General features: G+C 40.9%; 1 protein-coding gene across 4 annotated transcripts in view; it reads right to left on the bottom strand.

The window, feature by feature from the left end:
- AFF4 (ALF transcription elongation factor 4) overlaps positions 1–21,698 on the bottom strand; it is a 74,843-nt gene that overhangs the window by 18,327 nt on the left and 34,818 nt on the right. For 2 of the 4 annotated variants that reach the window (XM_077823486.1, XM_077823484.1), the window contains 9 exons: positions 20,455–20,499; positions 19,745–19,831; positions 13,923–13,959; positions 11,853–11,901; positions 6,336–6,356; positions 5,567–5,621; positions 4,268–4,305; positions 3,712–3,874; positions 2,162–3,076 (listed from right to left, as the gene is read on the bottom strand). In XM_077823486.1, the coding sequence (XP_077679612.1) occupies positions 2,162–3,076; positions 3,712–3,874; positions 4,268–4,305; positions 5,567–5,621; positions 6,336–6,356; positions 11,853–11,901; positions 13,923–13,959; positions 19,745–19,831; positions 20,455–20,499 (1,410 nt within the window). Of the gene's footprint in view, positions 1–2,161; positions 3,077–3,711; positions 3,875–4,267; positions 4,306–5,566; positions 5,622–6,335; positions 6,357–11,852; positions 11,902–13,922; positions 13,960–19,744; positions 19,832–20,454; positions 20,500–20,592; positions 20,686–21,698 lie in introns of those variants that run through there. The other 2 variants (XM_077823488.1, XM_077823487.1) reach the window with 2 other exon arrangements.

A 21,698-nucleotide genomic window follows, 5' to 3' on the forward strand; every position in this document is an offset into this window, starting at 1 on the left:
ATTAAACATTTGTCAGTATTACTTTTGATAACAGAGTTGATGCTTCATAAAATAGTGGACTGTAAAATCAAAAGGTTTTGAAAGTGAATTTCTAACCTACCTACACACTTTCATTAAACTTCAAATCTAACATAAGCAGCAGAAGCAGAAAAACAAGCATAAAATAATAATTCTAATGAACAACTAAGATCAAGAATAGGGTCCAATTAATAAATCTTACTGTAATGCAATCCAGTAATAGAATGCTCTTTGGCTACGAACAGCTATAACCCAGCACCCAAAGATCAACAAAACATGTAAGCAACTGACATTCATCAGCTGTTGGATTTCTGAAGTGATTGTTGCAGAATTTCTCACACAGCCTGCCTCAGTATTTTGGGGTAGGCCTGAAAAATAGTTTGCCTCTCCCACTTGCCACAGAAACATACTCATGTCCACCATGACTGCACTACTAGGCATAGGGATGGTCTCGGGACTTGGAGGTAATTAGTGAGATTTGGGATACAGCCCAAGTTTAATTGGTCCCACCAAAGCCTTCTGTTCCTGATGTAGGAGCACAGCTCTTTATGCTGCTTTCTGTCCATAACAGCCACCTTTTTTGTTATATTGTTTTGCAAGGAACAACTGGCCAAATAAGAGGGGGGCCATTAGGTTTGAAGCTACTAGAGACTGAGTGCATTCAAGTGAGTGCTAGAACTTGTATAGTAGTTCTATAAAAACACCAAAGAACAACATCCTTGTAAAGTAGGTATTATCCCCATTTTTCAGACAAGAATCCTTTCCACCTTAGTTTCATTGCTTGATGCAGGGCAAAGAGGTAATTTGAGCTGGAATAAGAATGGAGGAATCCATTTGTTTTCAGTCTCATGTCAAGTTCACCAGACCATACTGCTTCTCACTCCAGGAGTGGCTGGAGATCATTTCTTGGTTGCTCAGCAGGGAAGCTGGCACAGTCGAAGGCAACTGTTTGGAAGGGAGCTTGCAGCAGCCTTTATGCCACCAGTGCCCCTTTGATATTGTGACGAATTGGGAGATATCTACATTATTCTTACATTATGTTTGACTTTGTTTCCTTATTCTATTTTCTACTGCTGCGCACTTGAAGTCAAAGAGCTGAGTCAGACCAGAGATAAGACAGAAAACTGCATGTACATGCCTTCGGAGCAGTTGAGAGAATAATGGGGCTATTGTTGGTATATGCTAAATATCAAGAGGCCGTGAATTGTTAAAAGATGCTCCTGGCAGAAAGGGGGTGTAAGTGGTCAGCATGTCCTGAGGCTGACACAGACCTGGAAGAGAGGTAGGAGCAGGCATATTCCCTCAACAGGGCCTAGGCCAGGAGCAGTTAAGAATATGTCTACACTGTAAATGGGAGTGAACTTCCCAGTCTGGGCAGAAAGACTTGTGCTAGCTCAACTCGAACTAGCATGCTAAAAATAGAAGCGTGGATGTTATGGCTCCGGACAGGAGTAGTGGAAGTGCCCTGAAAGTGGGTGGGGTGGGGGTGGGGGGAGAGAGGAGGCAAAGACGCCCTCTGGGATTCTGAGAGGAGGGAGGGTAACAGAGCCAAGGCTCCAACCTGAGCCTGAACATCTACACCACAGTTAAACAGCCCCATAGCTTGATCCCTGTGAGCCTGAATCAGCTGACAAAGGCCAGCTTGCTGTGTTTAACTGCAGTGTAGACATACCCTTATGGCTCCAAATCAGGGCTTCTCAGTCCCCAAGGCCATGGATGATTTCACAGAATTGCAGGAATCACACATGGATGAAAACCCAATAAATCATTCAGTCCACTCTCCTATCAAGGATCCCTGCATTTTCCTAATAATTGAAAACATTACCAGGCAAAGGTCAGCATAATAGAGTTTTTGACAATCGGATGATTGAAACATTAGCGCCAGTGCTGGTGTCAATAAGAAAAGGCTACTTACCCAACAATTCCACAAGAGTCTGAATTTCCCAGCATAAATTTCATCGTGAGCAATGAGAGTTACAATGCCAACAAGCTCTCACACAAACTCCAATTCTCCCCCACCCACACTGAAAGTCCCAGGAACCCAGAAGCCAGACAGATTCCCTTGCCACTGAGCTATCCATCTCACCTCAGTAGTTAGCCACCAAGAGATGGAGACTAGATAAGTTTTCAATTGATCACTTACCTTATGCTTCCTTTTGCCCTTGGTGGAATTTTTGTCTGAGACTGGTTTTTGGGACTCTCTTGTATGCTTCTCTGGTACATTTTTCTTCTCCACTTTGGGTGGGTCTGTGTCCTTGTAAGGCTTCCCTGGTATTCTTGATAAGAGGCTCAGGTCGATCTTCACAATAAGTGGGTATCGTTCATCTGGATCACTGAGTGGTGAAAGAAGTTCCTTCTCTTCCATAGGAGAGAACATTCTTTGCCGAAAAAAGCTGTCATCCTCCTCCATGGAAGATTTAACAGGAGTCCTATTGCTCTCAGAGTATTTGGGAGTTTGTGATGAAGGAGGAAGGCTCTCGTTTTCATCAGAATCAGAGGATGAGGTATCTGTTTCTATGAATTCCCTGGATTTCTGGGAAGGTTTGCTTGAAGCCTTATATTTCTTTTTCTCTGCTGTAGGCCGAGGAGAAGATTTGGGCTCCTTCTTTATGTTGGGTTTTCTAGAGCCCTTTGTGGCTGCCTTATGCCTGTTTGAGGGCATATTTGTTACCATGTCTACTGGGGTTTCGCTTTCTATTTTAAGCCCTCCTCTGGGCTCTTCAATAGCTGCCTTCTCTGCCTTCTTGGGCTGCTTTTTACCAACAGTCCTCCTCTGTATTGTGCTATCACTCTGTGCAGGTGACTTCTGCCTGCCACGACTGCTCTCCGATCCTTTTTGGGTGGTTTTGGAATCTCGCACAGGAGTGGAGGAAATGGATTCCTTAGACACACTTTGATCCGTATACCCATTCCCGGAGCTCTGATCTCGGCCATCTTTTTTGTAGCCTTGTGAAGATGGGATATTACTTTCCACAGAAGAAGCTGGTGACACTTTATGCGGATTCACTTTGTTCAACCAGTTGTCTAGTTGCCATTTGTTTGTTGGGGGTGGCTCAGGCTAAAAAAAGAGGGAGGAGTATTAAACACTATATATTTTTTTGCCCCATTTCACTCCAAAGGCTTCAATATTGTGTTGTACACCAAGGTAACAGCTATGCAGAAAGCAGACTGTGCTAATGAACAAAGTATGATGTGTTGGAATACAGTGTGGAAGCCACACATCCTATGCCTTCACAGAGCCTTGACAAATAATTGCTGGCAGAGGATGAGAGGCACTACAGCGGATGCTGTTGGCCCAAGCACAGCATCACGCTGTGACCCAAAACGTTGTGCCATATCACAGTTACATCAATGACTAAATGGAAGTTAGTGCATAACATGCTTTAAGCTACTTTTTTCATTGTTGTAGTATTACTGTATAAGCATGTCTGACTCCCAAGCTTTCAGAGCCAAGTGGCACGAAGTACATGTCAAAGCCAAGTGCTAAATGTGTTTGTTTTTTTAAACAGTTCATTTAAAGAATCTGATAAACTGCTGCTGAAAATCATTCAAAAAGGTTTGTCAATTTTATGCTTTATTTAGCATCTTCTCAAACTATCGCTCTGTTCTTAACAGTCAAGATTGATGCGAAGATCATGGTACTCAGGGATTATTGTAGATGGATTATAACTCAAACCAGATATCAAAGCCTACCTCTGGAGATGCACTCTGGGATGGCTCATTAGCCTCACTGTCACTGGAACTACTTTCACTTTCAGAGTCAGATCCAGAACTGCTTTCAGATCCACTATGGCTGCTTGAGTCATCCCTGGAATTATCTGCTCCTTCACTATTATGCTGTGAAGGTTCAGAATTACTGGGGAAAGACAAAAAAGTAAAATAATCAAGACTATGTAATACACGCAAGTTTCACATAATTCTTTTTTGCAACAGAAAAATTAAGGTTTTGACGTCTTAATTATCCAGCAGAAAATTCTACATAATTGAGTACAGCAAATAGACTGGAAAATTACTTATCTAAACAATTGTGGCTTTATTTTTCAAGCTGTTAAGTATCTACATGTTGGAGGAGAAAAGCTGTTTAACCAATTATCAAGTTCTAATCACTTCTTGGGTTAGCACAAGCCAGATGTCTACAGTGTCAGACATGGATTTTTAGAGCAGTCAGATCAAATTAGGAAAACTCATCTGCTCAAGTGTCGTTACGTCATTTGCTGTGAACTGCTAAAAATCAGCTATAAATGCTTACCTTCCAGGTGTACTCCTTGGCACTATCTTATCAGAATCCTGTAATTAAAAAAAATAATAATAAAACCAGGGTGAGGAAGAAGCTTCCATAAATTACATTATGTATTGTGTACTGCATGGAGACGAAAACAAAAATAGAGCTCTAATGCTCCTTCCTCATCACCAACACCACACACACTTAGCATATATAGCACCTCTCATCTGAACACACTGGAGTAGTTTACAAAATTGCATATTATCCTCAGAGAGGGAAACAGACAGATTAAATTATTTGGCCAAGTTCACACAGCAAACAAGTAGCAAAGTCAAAGAACTATTATCTCCCCAGAGTCCTATACAGCCTACTATGGTTTTAAGAGTTCCAATTCCTCCCTACTCATTGCCCTGTGTCATTCATCTTTGTGTGTGACGACTGGTCACAACTTGGGTCTATCAGGGTTATTCCTCAATAGCCCAAAGTGGTTGATGTTAAGCAACGAAAGGCCCTATTTCCGTGCTCCTAGCGATTGTGCAAAATCCCTCAACAGCATTATCCTGATTTAAAACAAAAAAAAACAAAAAAAAACAAAAAAAAACAAGACTGGGATTGGAAACTAAAACAGAAAATGACCCTGGGATACTAAATGGCAGTGCAGACAGCCATGCCATCTAGGTTCCCGAAAGGGCTATTTTTAAAATTATATAAGATCAGTGCCAAAGATAGGACAATTTGTATTACAGAGAGTTAATATCCACTAAGGGAGAATCCAGTTTCCCAACTAGAGTGAAGATGCTACTGTAGAAGTAGTAACAGAAAAAGGAAATTTGGTGGGAGTGTTCACATACATTAGACAACCAATCCCAATCCTGAAGTTACTGGTGTGTGGAAAAATTTATGCCACGTATTATTTTGAAGATGTGCTATGTCCTTAAATGGCAGGCCACCACATGTGAGGGGAAAAAAATCAATCCTGAAAATGTCTCCTTGTCACTAAGAGTTTATACTTCTTGAGTACATTCTGTTCCATTTTATGTTGGGGAAAAGGCAATATGAAATTGCTACACAGTGAGATTTGGAAGTCTAAAGGCAAAACTGGAAGCAAGGACTCAAACAAACAGTGATTATATATTCCAAAAAGTAGTTCTACTGTACTGCTACACAGTTACTTTGAAAAATCTTGCTTTTTAATTAATGCTTACTGACAAGTGTTCAATTTACAACCAGCCAAGCACTGCAGGTTTTTAAAAAAGAAACTTAGTATTGAACACTTCAGTTGTGTCTGCTGAACTTTTCTAAAACTTTAATAATTATGGTACATACCTGTTCACCATCACTGTCTTCACTGCTGCTGAGTTTTAAGTCATCTTTCAACATACTGAATGAAAGAAAGAGGAATAAATTTTTCATATACTCTAGAAATTAATTCCAAAGTGGTGTTAGGCTATAAACTGATCTAAAATGTTACTAGGAATTTTCCTTTGTTTACAGAGTTCATTGCGTGTGGGAGCACACAGAACTCAATACTAAAATGTTCAATGCTTAAGTATAAGAATACTTTATACAAAAATATTGCGTGTCACGTTTTAGTGTGAAAGGAGAAGCGACCACTTATACGATTACCTTCTTGCATGCAAATGATTAAGAGTATTGTTTAAATAGAATTAAGGAGGCTAGAGAGTGACACTTAGAATTCTGACATTTTATTTCACTGCTGTCACAAAAGCTGTTTCAATATACATATTTAAATCTATTTCACAATCCTAGCATAATGTCTGAATACTGGAAAGACATACATTAATTAGGTTTCAGAGTAGCAGCCGTGTTAAGTCTGTATTCGCAAAAAGAAAAGGAGTATTTGTGGCACCTTAGAGACTAACAAATTTGAGCATAAGATGCATCCTACTTCATCAGATGCATCCGATGAAGTAAGCTGTAGCTCACGAAAGCTCATGCTCAAATAAATTTGTTAGTCTCTAAGGTGCCACAAGTAGTCCTTTTCTTTTTGAGAATACATTCATTAGGGTTTTTATCATCTTTTGTTTTATTTTTGCTATTAAAGGCTTTAGTGTATATAAAAACAGTATCTTACTCTGTTTGGTTTGATTCACATCTGGAGGAAGAAAATGAGAAAGTTAAAAAATAAGTTTCCCATGCAGGTACTTTCGCAGTATGGCTGTTTTAATGAAATTCCTAACATCTTGGGTCTACTCCCCAACATATCTTTTCCCCCAAAAAAGGTCATTTAATGTTTGTCTCCCTAAAGGAACAAGTTTACTGACTACACAAAGTGCAATCTTGCCCTATCATTTTATTTAAGGCAGTATAAATTCATTGCAATAAACTCTCAAGCTCTCACCCACACCTGAATCTAATGGGGGTTTCCAGCAATTGTCCACAGATCTCCTCAGAGTCCCCAGTTGCAGAAATTGCTCCAATTCCCCCACAGGTAATTTTTGCACCCACCAAAAATACCAGCCCCAACCATAAGTATAGCATTGTTGAAATATTACTATGACAAAAGAGCAAAGGAAAAATTAAGGGTGTAATCCTTCTGTTATTATCTCTTACACTTAATGCGGGTAAGCATCTTTTTTAAAAGCAACTGTGTAAAGAGGCTGTGTGCGAAGTCATATCTAGTCACAGAGACAACAGCAGGTTTTTCAGAGGGGTACAGAGTTACTGCTTTTCTACTCCTGTTAGCACTGTGAAGCCTGGACAGGCAGGGGAGAAAGAACTGGGTTCTATTTCTGCTTACACAGTAAAACAACTGCTAATTGAAGACTTTGAAACTGAACTGGTATAACTGAGGGCAAAACTTGTTTTGCAGAATGTTATTTATTGGAGAGAATGCATAAGCAACAAGTCCAGGTCAACTCTAAGAGCTCAGCTTTGCAGGACTGGTAGATAAAGGCATATTTGTAAACTGATCAAATTTGACATGGCTGTCACAGTAATAGAATCCTACAGAACCCCACAATTTTTTAAAAAAACCTAACATTTCTGGACATAAACGCACTTTAATTACATATATTACTCCTGGAGGAATTCTCCACCACTGCGCAATACAGAATTTCGCAGAAAGTAACGTTGTGCATGCAGAATTTCCTTTGCCCCACAGAAATGGGCTGCAGTGCTGCTAGCTGCCACTAGGGGCTGCTGGACCCAGCAGAGCCCAGCCCACACACAGAAGACACTGTGGGGAGTTGGAAGCTAGAGGGTTCCTGGCAGCTGCAGTTCCCAGCTAGCCCTGAGGGAAGGAGAGGGCAGCGCGCAGGAAACTGTGGAAACCTGGGACCGAGCATCAGGCTGTTTTTCCCCTCTGGATCCCTAGGCTGGGGGGAGGAGTGGGGGTGAGTAAAAGAGGGCGTGCAGCTATCTGGGCTGGGGGGGGCTCCATGGCTGGGCTCTGGGGAGGAGAGGTTGTAGGTATCTGGGCAAGAAGAGCCCTGTGGCTGGGCTCTGGGGGAACAGGGGATTCATATGTATTGGCTGGGGGGCCGCTGTGGCTTGGTTCAGAGAGGAAGGGGTCAGAGAAACAGGAACTGGGTTGTCATAGGGATTTCTTTAACTCTACTCCTGGGGGAGGGAGGGAGGGAAGGGGGGGGAGAGAGAGAGAGAGAGAGAGAGAGTGTGTGTGTGTATTGTTACAGGCATACTTGCTGACAGGGTATTTTGAAATAAATTACCAAAATAAATGAAACTGGAGTGATTATGTAGTGTTATTTTGACAAATATAATTTTCAGAATTTTGCAAAATTTTAAAATATTGTGCACAGAATTTTTAATTCTTTGGCACAGAATGCCCCCAAGAGTAACATACAGACAGCCACTTAACTTACTTTGGTGTACATATTTGCGTTTTCTAGAAACAATTAACCTTTGAGCACCAGGTGTCAAATTTTCACCCAACTTACTCATTATAAAGAATAAAGTCACCAAAAATTTATGAAGAAAAAAACCACTAATCAAAAAGCTTCTAGTTTACACTGATTTTTTTTTTATGGTTGTGTAGCAGACAGATGAAGTGTAATGTTCGGTATGTATGTACGGTGATGTAGTTTACCACATTTGTATCAACATCTGTATGATAAATGTTTGGTATTCAAGCAGAAGAAAGGGCCCCCAATTTAAGCTTCTTTAAGCATATTCCACAACTGTATCCTCTGACTACAGAACATCAGAGCTCCCCAAACCATTTTTGTAACTGTCGGCAGCTGAAAGTAGATCATTACTTTACAACCCAGGTAATTGGATTTCTCTGTAACCATGAACATTTATTTTAAAAGGTCCCTCTACCCTACCTGCCCTCCTCATTCTTGTCGAAGTACTGAAACATCAAGCAATCCCAAGAATAGAAATACTATATAAGTATCCTGCTAGCATACAACAACAAAAAAGGAAAGCGGGGAAAAGCAACGTTCACACATGTGCCCTTGTGAAGCAGCAGTTAGTCTCAAATTTTATGTCTACCATCTTGGAAAGTGTCCTTTTCACATGGGCTTGGTAGCCATTTTCTGGTAATCAACAAGAATTAAGATTCTACATAAGAAAAGACAGTTACCTTTTCTATAACTGGTGCTCTTCGAGATGTGTTGCTCATGTCCATTCCATATTAGGTGCATGTGCTCACCACATGCACCGGTACTTGAAGTTTTTCCCTTGCCGGTCCCCTACGGATACCAGCTCTGGCACCCTCTGGAGTGGTGCCCAAATAGCACGGTATAAGGGGCACCACCGGCTCCCCCACCCTCAGTTCCTTCTTGCCAGAAACTCCAACAGTGGGGAAGGAGGGCAGGTTGTGAAATGGACAGGAGCAACACATCTCAAAGAACACCAGTTACGGAAAAGGTAACGGGTCTTCTCTTCTTCGAGTGCTTGTTCATGTCCATTCCATATTAGGTGACTCCAAAGCAGTACCATCAGAGGCGGGTAGGAGTTCACGGACGTGTAGATTGCAACACAGCTCTGCCGAACCCAGTGTCGTCCCTGGCCTGTTCCATGATGGCATAATGAGCCGTGAACGTGTGAACAGAGGACCACATTGCAGATCTACAGAGGTCTTGGATAGGGACGTTCGTCAGGAAAGCCACCAAAAATGCCTGCGCTCTCGTCAAGCGGGCTCTAACAATCGGTGGCGGAACCCCCCCAAGGTCGTAACAGGTCCTTATGCACGAGGTGATCCAATTGGAAATCCTCTGCAAGGACACCGGAAGGTCTTTCATCCTGTCTGCCATAGTGATGAAGAGCTGAGTTGATTTATGGAAAGGCTTGACACGTTCTAAGTAAAAAGCCAAGGCCCTTTGGACATCCAGCATGTGAAGACACTTCTCTTCACTGGTCCTGTGTGGTTTGGGACAGAACACCAGGAGGATGTCGTCCTGGTTCATATGGAAGGTTTATACCACCTTCAGCAGGAAGGCCGGGTAGGGCCACAACTGAACCTTGTCTTTGTAGAAGACCTCAGAACCACCACACACGGTCAAGGCTTTAATTTCAGAGACCTGTCTCGCGGACGTCACCACCACCAGGAACACGACCTTCCATGACAGGTGGGAAAAGGAGCAAGAACCCAGCAGATCAAAGGGTGGGCCAGTGAGCCTAGAGAGGACCAAGTTAAGATCCGACTGAGGGACAGGAGCCCATACCTGAGGGAAGAGTCTCTCGAGCCCTCTCGAGAATCTGACCATGTCATGGGAAAACACTGCTTTTCACCCCCCAATTCAAGGACAGACAGAGATGGCTGCAAGATGCACTCTAATGGAAGAGTGCACCAGGCCCTGGTTCCTCAAATGGAGCAGGTAGTCCAGGTCAGCCTGTATGAAGGAATGCAAAGGAAGGATGCCCAGTGGGAAAACCTCATCCACTTGGCAAGTCAGTCAGTCTAGTTGAGAGCTTCCTACTTTCCAGGAGGACCTGTTGGACTCCTTCCAAAAAGGTCCGCTCCTCCAGGTTCAGCCACACAGCATCCACGCTGAGAGATGGACAGACTCAAGGTTGGGGGTGTGGGAGCCAACCATGATCCTGTGACAGCAGGTCCGGTTGGTTGGGCAGGGGCCACGGAGGGCCTGCTGTCAGGCTCATAAGCGTTCCGAACCAATGCTGGCAAGGCCACGCCACAGCAATCACAACAACTTGCGCGTTGTCTCTTGATCTTTGCCAGGACCTTGCTGATGAGTGGAATCGGAGAGTATGTGTACAACAGGCTCCCTGACCACAACAGGAGAAAGGCAGAGAGGGAGCCTTTGCTCAGACCTTGCCGAGAACAAAACTGGTGGAACTTCCTGTTCTGTCTGGTTGCGAACAGGTCCACCTGGAGAGTTTCCCACCTTTGGAAGATCATACAGGCTACACCTCTAGATGGAGTGACCACTCGTGGTGAGAGAAGTCCCTGCTGAGGTGGCCCGCCAGTGTATTCTTGATGCTGGGAAGGTGACAAGCATCCAGGTGGATCTTGTGGCTGATGTAGAATTCCCATCGATGGAGTGCCTCTTGACAGAGAGCCGATGAGCATGCTCCCCCCTGCCTGTTGATGTAGAACATTGAGGCTGTATTGTCCATCAGGACTCGTACGCTTTGCCTGACAGGTGGGGCAGGAAGACTCCGTACGCCAGCCGGACTGCTTGGAACTCTGATCTTTCTGTGCAACTTCACCTCCTCTGGGGACCACATCCCGTGCCTGGAGGTCGCAGAGATACACACCCCAGCCAAGGTCTGAGGCATCTGACACCAACTCGATGGAGTAAGGGGGGTTGTCAAACGGAACCCCTTCCAGGACTGTCCTGTGGTCGGTCCACCATCGCAGCAAAGGAAGTATCGCCTGGGGAATCGTAACCATCTTTTCCAGGGGGTCTCGGGACTGGAAATAAACTGTCCCCAGCCATTGTTGCAGGGGCCAGGCATAGCGGACCACGTAAGTGCACGCTGCCTTGTGGTCCAGCAGGTACAGACAGACCCTGGCTGTAGTCAGAGGGAACTCGTGATGAGGTTCGTCAGCATGTGGAACCCTGTCCCACAGCAGGAATGCCCTGGTGTAGGTCAAGTCGAGGACCGCTCCAATGAACTATCCTCTGCATTGGCACAAACATCAACTTTTTGTCATTTATCAGAAGGCCCAGAGAGCAGCACGTGGCTTGAAGCACCATGACATCCCTTTGGACTTGAGACCCAGAACTGCCCTTGAGGAGCGAGTCATCGAGGTCCGGATAGATCTGGCGCCTGAAGACAGACACTACCACGGACGTGCACTTGGTAAACACGCTCGGTGCTGTCGCCAGGCCAAATGGGAGGACCTCAAACTGGTAGTGGTGATAAACCGGAGGAAGCGTCTGTGTCCTTGAAAGACTGCATCCTTCAAGTTGAAGGTGGCATACCAGTCTCCCAGATCCAGGGAGGGGATAACAGAAGACCATGTGGAATTTTAGCTTCTTCACCTAATATGGAATGGACATTAGCAAGCACTTGAAGAAGAACTGTTATATCCGTGTTAAAGTGTGGAGAAATGGCTATTTTCATCTTAATGGGCCAAAATCCTTCAAAAACACTTCAGAAATAGTAGTTTGGAAAACATTGAAGAGGATGTTCTAATCCTTTCATAAGAGTAACTTACGATTTCGATTGATGACCATTGGACGTTTTTGATGAGGGATTGAATCTTTCTGGAAAAAAAATAGAGAAGTACGCTCCTTAAAAATGAGCAGCAAAATGAGACACTTCAAAGTTAAAAGAAATAAAAATCCTAGATTAATCTGAAGGCAAGAAGGGTTGAGTGAATTTAGCGCTTGAGGAATGGAGGTACTAACACAACTGGTGTAAGCCAGATACGATGCAAGCAGGTGTTATGCAAACTTCCCACAGAGTTCCATCAATGCACCTCAACCCTGACATGCAATATACCCTTTCTATGCCTGCTTTACAGTTCTCTTAAGCAGAGCCAATCATGCTGAACGGTTCTACTTGCTTGGTGTAGTTATACATGAATTAGACTGGGACTAATAGAATTATTTCACTAATATCCTCTTACCTAGATTTGAACTAGAAGATCCAGAGGTGAAAGGCTAGCACAGCAGAAAACTGCATGAACAAGAACAGTGAGGGTATGTCTACACAACAAAGAAAAACCCGCAGCTGGCCCGTTCAGTCAACTTGGGCCTACAGGGCTGTTTCCCACCCTGCAAGAGCTTGGGCTCCAGCCTGAGCCTGGAAGTCTACACAGCAACAAAACAGCTCTGCAGCCCACACCCCACAAGCCCAAGTCAGCAGGCCTGGCCCAGACATGGGTTTTTCTTTGCTGTGTACACATACCCTGAATATACAAAACTGGACCAGATTTTAAGTGATTTTTTTTTTTTAAGACAGCAGTAAGTTTCATTTATTCTGAATGCTGTGAAAGAACAATTTGTTTTCCTTCTCTCTCAGTTAAAGATACTATCTAGGAAAACTGTAGTGCTTTCTGTATGCAGAGACATGCAGTTACTCAGCCGATACATCATGTTAACATTAGCTTGTGCATCATCTCTACTCAGCTCTCCAGTAGCTGAGTAAGGATCCCACCATTCTGACCAATCAAGGTAGGTCACTTTAAATTCCTGACTTCTGGCAGGCTGTCCAGGGCACCACAACATGTCTTATGAGTCAGAACTGAAGTGGTCATAATTTGGTTTTCAGTGAAATTTTTAGGAGTTGAGAATCACTCCTAGCCTCTCATTAGGCTGGCTTCTCTCCATTTTACAGTGTATTTCTATATGAAGCATTTATAGATAGGCCAATATACCATAGCAATGGGTTTTCTAATTAAGTGTTTGAATTTATTTCCTTAATTCCTCTCTTTATTGTGTGTTCAGAGTAAGCAGCTTGTCAATATACAAGAATAAGCCACTCTCTGCTTTTACTACTTAATCTGATTAATTATTCGGGGTATGAAGGGTAAAGCTTGATGAAAGTGTAGGAGTATGGGCTGTGTTTCAGTCACACTAAACGCACTACCTGTAAATAATCCATTTGAGTAATTCTCATGGAAAAGGAAAGACCTATTTCAACAAGAGCTTTGTTGCTTTTGTTCAAATTCTGAAAAGTGCTCTGGTAGTAGCGGAGAGTGAGCATATGCATAATCATACCCTAGAGCTCCTGACATTACTATATTCTCGGTTTTGAATTATGCCCAATAAGGTAAGCATGGAGTGCCATAACAAGGAGAAGCTACAGTGTGGCTATTGGCCCCAGCTATATAAAAAACCTTATACTTTATTCTACTACACATATTAATTTGTCTGCTGGACATCAGACTTTCAGAAACTGGGGTTTGAGTTTTCACATACAATCATCACTATGATTTTCAATTACCTCTAAAGAGAAAGCATCTTTCAGAGGATTACAGTAATATGACTGGGTACAGCTAGGTATTTCCTTTAGATGCCAGCAACCACAATACAGTTTAATCATTACCTTTCAGATCATATAACAGGACTTGTAAAAGAAAGCCAATTATCTGTTTTATAGTATAAGACTGGAAGAAAATATGGAAATGCTAACTTGGGGGTTTAACCTGAGACACCTCTCTGGAAAATTTAGATTTAAAAAAAGCCAAGAAGCCCAAAGGGCATTTGGGACATTAGTCGTAACATGAAAACATTTTATATAAATATTTTTTAAAATATATTAAACTACTTTAAATACTCACTCTGCTCTCCAGTGCCAAAAGTGGACTGTTGAGACTCCTAAGGGAATAAAAAGTTACATAGGATTACTTCAAAAGGGAGCGTTAACTAATGATGAAAGTAAAGGCTGAGTCATACTGCCCCCTATACATTTAAAAGGCTGCAGTGTATTAGGACTTAAGTAGAAGAGTGAAGCAAAAGCAAGGAATACGGGTACCGGATTGTTCCTCTGGGCTCAAATTCCCTGCACCTACCCCAAAAGATATTCCAAACCCAAGCACATGGTCTTAGCACAGGGACTTACTTCACTAGGCCTGCCCCTATTCCCCTTCTACACCAGCCCATCTGTGTGTGCTGTCCCCTGCCCCCCCGTTACCCATGCAACTCAACACCTAATTTATGTACAATTATCTTAGCAGTGCTCACAAGTTAGACCTGGTCCAGACTGGGAGGGGAAATTGATCTAAGTTACACAACTTCAGCTACGTGAATAATACGGTGAGTCGACAGCTGATACGCCCCCCTCGAATCCGCCTGCGCCTCTCGCTCTGGAGGAGTACCGGAGTTGACGGGAGAGCACTCTATTTATTGCGTCTTGACTAGACATGATAAATTGACCCCTGCTGGATTGATCACTGCCCCTCAATCCCAACAAGCCCTTAGACTAATTTGCTTATGTAAATTATATACCCAAATTATGGAAATCTAGCCTTGAAAATCAAGTCATGTTCATTCTGGCTTGGACATCAGCAATAGAGACCCTGGCACCAGAAGCTGATTAGATTCCACAAAATCCAGCTCTCCCACACACAGTAGTGCAAAGTCAATCCTGCTAAATGTAATTTAAAAAAAACAAAAGCTTGTTTTATAGTCCTTAAATAAACAGATCTGATTGAGTAGGTACAGGGAGCAGACTGCCGAATAAGAATGCCATATTTATATAGTCACCTTTTCTGACCATAACCTTGTTTCAATGCAGTCCAGCTTTGGCCCTAAAAATATGAAATAGCTGAAAATACATGACAACTTGAAATGCACTGCTTAGGAAATTGAATCTAGTATACTTAATTCAAATACTCTTCCATTAGTTTGCCAAGAAGAATCAAGTAATCAACCAACAGTGGGTTGTAACTTCTATAATAAGCCTGTAAACCAATCTCCCTAGCAATTGGCTCACTGAAGTGCTGTATGTACAAAATGGTACTCTAAACATTTTGAACAAACAAGAGCTTTACACAACATGTTTAGATGTTCTTAAAAACCTTTAAAAACTTCTCAAATTTTTATTGTAGATGAGTAAGTTGTTGAAGCAGCAATACATAAAGGAGAGTTTTATTTCTTGGGAGTTCTTCACTGCAGGATATAAAGCTCACTGTGTTCTGCTAAAGACTTCCCTCTTCCTAAAGATAGCTTGTTTTATATGTTCTATTTTAAAAATTGCTTCTTTAATCAAAGAAAAGAGTAAAAATTTAAATTATCTCAAAATGAAGCCTTGTGACATCTTCCCAGCTTCAACAGATAACTACCAGATAAACTTTGGAAACATGCAAAAGGTTAAAGCAATGACGGATTTTTATATTTCACACTGACATACTGAATGTCAGAATGATTATCTGCTATTTGGTTTCTTTTTGCCTCCATGGCCAAAAGTAGCCAGCAGGCAAAAGTGGTAGGCTATCATTCAAAATGGAAGCCAGGATAGTAGGAAAATTATTACGCTGCCTAATTTCAATAACACTTGTAGATAACTACTATCCTGGGGTGGGCATACAAAAAGCAGTTTACATCTGTTTCTTCTAATGTACACATCTTGAATGCTATAAAAGAACGTCTGTGCAATTATCCATTTGTGTCACTTAAATATTTTTAAGTCACACCATAGCATACCCTGGGGGCGCACTTTGATTAAGATATATTTTGTTTTAAATCCATTTTCTAATCATCTATTTTGGTTTTGAACACATTTCACTTTAAGAAACTCAGACAAGCAAAAGCACAAGCTTACAGCTACAAAGTTATTTCCAGCAGTATCATCTCCCCTAGGGGACTACTTAGGAAGGGACAATTGAGAAACAATGGAGAGGAAGGAGACCATATTAATCTAATGGGAGTAACAGCAGACAGACTGGTCAGGACAGGCAATGAAGAGATTTAAGCAGGAAGCAAACTGCACTTAGACATAAAAAGCAGAGAGAGGGAAGACTGGATATAATTGGGCAGAATGGTAATGCAGGACTGAGGTAAGTTGCCGACTTGGCTCTAGTCCAGGTAGCAGTGACTAAAAGTGGTTGCCATTTGATGGCCGTTGGGTTCTATTTGAAATGAGACCACGGTCTCAATTCCACTTTCCATATTACTAACTTAACAGCAACACAATTAACCCTAATCAATGCCATTGCTGATACTCTGAGAGGTCAGTGACCGAATAAACTTGGAAACAAAACTCCCATTCCCTTCCTTAGCCATCCCTCCTCTAGGTCACATCTGAGGTACTCCAGGGCAGAAGTTTACAATGCTGCCGTACTATTTGCTTTGTGGAGAGCAGACTTCAGTCTCAGACCTCATAATTGAGCAACTTTCACCTGTACAATAAATCCTTGGCTTTTAAGATGTTTGAATGGTACGTGTCTATCTATGCACACATATACAGACAGACATTTTATATATAATACCAATATTCTGGCTTTGGAGTCTGACAGTCATCTGCAGGAAATCTACCTGAGGATGGAGCAGTAACCTCAGGCCTCAGACCATGGCTCAAACCAAATGACAGAGTGTACAATTTTCAAAAGTGACTTAAGTATTTAGAGTCCTAAGCTCCATCAAAAATTTTATCCAGATTTGTTACGAAAAAGATCTACACAGTAATCCTGTGAGGAAGCCAATTTCATGCAGCTTTGTTCTGGCTTAGGACCTGCTTTACCATTATTAAAATATGTTAAGGTAATACCAATAGGCCCAATCAGGAATCTGGGACCACCATTCTAGGCACAATTCACATAAAAAAAAGACAGTCCTTCCCCTAACAATCTAAGTTGACACATTAGTCCACAGAAAAGTGCCTAAGTTTGTAGTTTGGCATGCGAGACACACCAAGTGTTAGCACACAAATAGAATGCTGTGAAACCTAGCAGCATATTAATGTGAAGGAAGTACAGTTTCTGAAGAGATCAAGTCCTCTTAGGACAGTACAGCTTGATTAAAGTAAACCGCTGTTCTGTTTTTTTTTCTGCATTCCATTATGGTTTCAGGCTAAACAAACCCATGGATCACTAACTTGCTGGAATTCTTAAAAGATATTCCTGCCAAGAATGACAGGGGGTACAACATGGCAGAGAAAATTATAGACTTTGGATCTGCAGAGAGTATTTAACAGAGTTCCACATCTAAGATGCATAGTCATAGAATGAAAAAAGTTGGCTAAAAGTCAGAAGACATAGAGAAGCCATAAATGGAATTTTTTGCAAGCTGGTTTAAGAAACACAATCCAGGTTGATAAAGGTCCAAAAATGTGACCTGACTTTTTGTTCTTATACGTCAGCAAGGCCAAGTAATCTAATATAGCTTCTTTCCCCCACCCCATACAAATGATTCAATATATATGCTTGGGAGGAAAGTCAAGTCAAAGGCCCACAAGCCAAACAATTAATAAACAACCCTACAATAACAAATAGGCACATGTTAGCAAGGTAGAGAAAAAACATTCTGTAAAGAAACAGATTTCTTCAAGTATGTTGGGGTTATTACATACTAGTTTTGAATATTATGAAACTTAACTTAGTGTATTACAACTGGGTTGCCAATTTTGTATTACTCAGCAAATTAAGCTTGGATGAAATGTGTGCAAGATTTTTAGATCAGTCATTACACTGACAAGATCATATAAGTACCAAAAGGGAACAGATAATGAAATGATGAGACTCATTTCTGGATTTGCATCATGAAGTAAAACTAGGAATTGTTGTAGAATACTTTGTAAATTATCAGCTCACTGGATAGCAGCAAACAAGAACATACAGTACAAAGGAGAAAGACAGGTACAGGGCTGGCCCTAGGTTTGGGAGACCTGTGCAGGTCCCCCATTCTGTTCTCTACAGGGAGGATTGGACTCTGTTTGTGGGTATGTATTGACAGCAGGGGTGTGGAGGTGATGTCCATTGGTAGTCATGAGACCTGGCCAGAGCATTTTAGAGAAATATATTAGTAATTTTCACCACAGCTCAAGGCAGCTACATTAATCTTGGAGATTACATAAGAAGACAGTGCCCATTCCCCACAAAAAAAAGCAAGTGATATAAGATGTTAAGAATGAAATAGATGAACGTAAAAAACAATTGACAAAAATAAATTTCAAGTGAAATATACTTATAACTCAACTATTCTCTATCAGGGATCGAATTGGGTCATTCAGTGGGCTCTTACTTTCTTCTGGAGTCTGCCCGCAATGCTCCAAAATCTCAGCTTTCATTACAAAAAAATAAGTCTAGCCCTCAAGACTTTGAAGATTATTCAGTTAACATTATAAAGGTTATTTATGAAGTAACATTTGCTGAGCCTGTAAATACTGAAACAGTGCCAAGGGAAGAGCAGATTGCCCCAATCCATTTTAAGGGTGTGTTAACTCTGGAGCAGAATGATATTGCAATGTTCTTTCACTGTTGATCACACACGAGAAATGAGGGATAGATGTAAGATACAGGGATGTAAGAGCTGCACTGTCTTCTTCTAGTGATGCCTTGTTCTGGAAAGTGACACCGGGCTAACAAACATACATTGACTTTAGAACTATAAATACTGATTTTTAAAGACATTAATGATACCATGAGGGGAGGGGATAGAACAACCTTAACTCTATTCAGTTGGTTTTTTTAAGTGCTTAACTGTGCATTTCCATACTTTATATGTCCAAATTTCTTATAAGCTTAACCATACCTTCACATTCCCTGCATTTGTGATGCTTGACTTTGGAGATAATTACAGGATCCCTAGATGCTTTTAAGTTACTGACATGTATTCAACCTTACGACAAGTTAATGTAGTTTTTATCTGGAAATTATATTTTCTTTTGTTTTTAATTTAAAATGTTATACATAAATACTAAAAGAGAATGTTACTATGTGATATTTCCAATGATATGAAGATACGTACTATCAATTTAAAAAAAGTTTTTTTTAAACTTTCAAGGCCAGATCTACCAGTACATACCCCACTACAGACCAGCACAAAGCAACCAGAGTGTACTGTGCAGTTTCCCTTCTCCCTCTTGGATCCTATCCACATTCTCATGAGCGTGCGCACACACCAGTTTTCCCTTCCTTCCTTTCCTACTGAGACGATCTGATGCAATGAGTACTTTTTGAAAAGAACCTTTTAAGATTAATGGTCATGACAACAAAGCTCTTCGTAACAAAGTTTCTTCTTCAGCCCCTGCTGATGGAAAATAGCATTATTTACAGAAAAATCAATGAAAAACTGCTCTGTTTCGAAATGGCTGTCATTTCCCATTGTTCTCAATGGGACTGAAGCCACAGCAGCCAGATACTGCTTCCCAATTTTGTTCCTTTCAGGAAGGTACAGCAGTTGAGTGAATGCAGATGGGAAAAAACAGATTTGTGCTCTTTACAGGGCTATCATGGGCACTGTTGCAAAGCCAAGATGGATTTTCAGACAAATGGTTAGTACCTATTTCAAACAAACCGCAAATGACAATGCACAGTTGAACTTAACAAGAGCTTTAAAATCCTGCAGTGCAATTCTTGATCTTTAAAACTAGAGAAACTCCTTTTAATGTCACTCAATATTTAACTACTAAATAAATATAAAGTTAGGTTTGTCATTCACTAACCTTAGTTGGAAAAGGAAATTTTGAAGGTTCGGTTTTGCATGGTGTATGAATAGCAGTCAGAGGGGGAGGCCAAGAGTGGGTCATCTCCTGTAACCAAACCAAACAGCAAAGCCATTATATGTTAAGGTTAAAACACATCAAAATGTCAACTTTAAAAAGCTATACACACTTCTGTGAGAAATATTTTTACCTAAACCATTAGATGTAAAACCCTAAGATTTAATATTAGAGACTAATTTGTTTTTTTTTTTTGTTTACTATATCCATTTGACAGCATTTTGAGTATGCAGTTCCATTCTCTGCCTATATAATGCACACTTTTGCAGAGAAATCTGAAAATTCTTTAAAAAAAATGTTTGTCCATGAAAATGGACACTAAAATACATTCAATAAAGAAAATACATAGAACTGATAAGCTGCTTTTTGTTCTTCCAAAACTTTACCAGCAAGTTTAAAACAGGGACATCAATTTGTATCAATACTTAGTAAGAAGATCTAGGAAACTGAAGGGCACAACAGCAGTTGCAGCAGAAACTGGAATCCAAGTACTTTTCTCACTGATGATTTTTAGGAAGTCAGGTAATGTAAGTGGCGTTCTTGGAACACTGCTGATTTTCTTTCGTGCGCAGGCAAGTACTCCATTTTCCGCCTTTAGCAGTGTTTGTTTATTTAATGAATAAAGTCAAGAACAGGAAGAATAGACAACTTACTTTTAGAATTTCATCCACACAGGTCACGTCACCAGATGCTGATGCCTATAAATCAAAGTTCAGGATTAACTATTACATTTATACCTCAAGACTTCTCCCTCCGCCCCACCCCTTAACACACAGAATTTAAAGTTATACTTGTTTGTGGCCCAAGTCCTGATGATATTCATCCAGAATCAGTGAGAGAAGTAGCACTGCTAGACTAAAGAACCAGCAATAGTTTTAGGATCAGATATCTCCAAAATTGCAGAAATCCTAGATTTCCTAAAGCACAAAGCAGTCACATTTAGCAATGATACACAGAGATATCATAAAAATCATGTTATTCTAATCCCTTTCCTGTATCCCTCCCTTAAATATTACCAGGATTTTAACAAGCCAGTGTCGTACAAACATCTGAAAATTTGGCTTCATTTATTTTTTAAACTATAAGTTCATGAGGCAAGTAAGTCACTGGCCACTATGTGAACCCAAGCGATTGAAAAAACATAATGGTAACCAATAACATGACTTTAGATCTGTTCTCTCATTAGCTGCATTATTAATTAGAGCATAATATGGTCTACTTACAGTTTTTGTACTTTAATAATTCCCTGTACCTCTGTCCTAATACATGTAGAGGGGGAGAGAGCTGCAATACTGCTTGTCTTAGTGTAAAATATAAATTACTCACACATTTGTGAATACTTGGCATAGATATCTTTCCTTATGCATGATTTTTAACCCTGGCCAATATTTTTCTATATTGTATTTAGCCATTTATTTGGGATATCTAAAAGACTCCCAGCTATTGCTATTCAAGTAGCTAAGAGCAGATGCAATAGCATCTTATTAAAATAATTTTAAACTGTATTGATCCCCAATATGGCTGTGCAGTTGCAAGCAACCTATACTCAACACTCCAAGAGTAGCTAAACCACTAAAACAAGTTAAATATGCCCTATACAAAAAAATATTGCTTACATTCTGAAACCTATTAAATTGTTTTTAAAAAACTGTAGGTAAATTATGCATAACAATTACTACAGTTCAAAAGAGAATTTGGTTTATGCCACAATCTAACATAACCAAGAGTAAAATCCATTACATATGACTCATCAGAAAGAACAGGAGACCATAAAAGCTCCAATATGGTATGCAATTATGTAAAAACCATGACATGCACATTGGGGATGTAGAAGGAAATAAACAAAATTCTCCTTAAAATACAAAAGAAAAATGTGTGACTTCCCACTGACAAACTA

Source organism: Eretmochelys imbricata, chromosome 8 (genome assembly GCF_965152235.1).
Source record: "Eretmochelys imbricata isolate rEreImb1 chromosome 8, rEreImb1.hap1, whole genome shotgun sequence".
Taxonomy (NCBI): domain Eukaryota; kingdom Metazoa; phylum Chordata; order Testudines; family Cheloniidae; genus Eretmochelys; species Eretmochelys imbricata.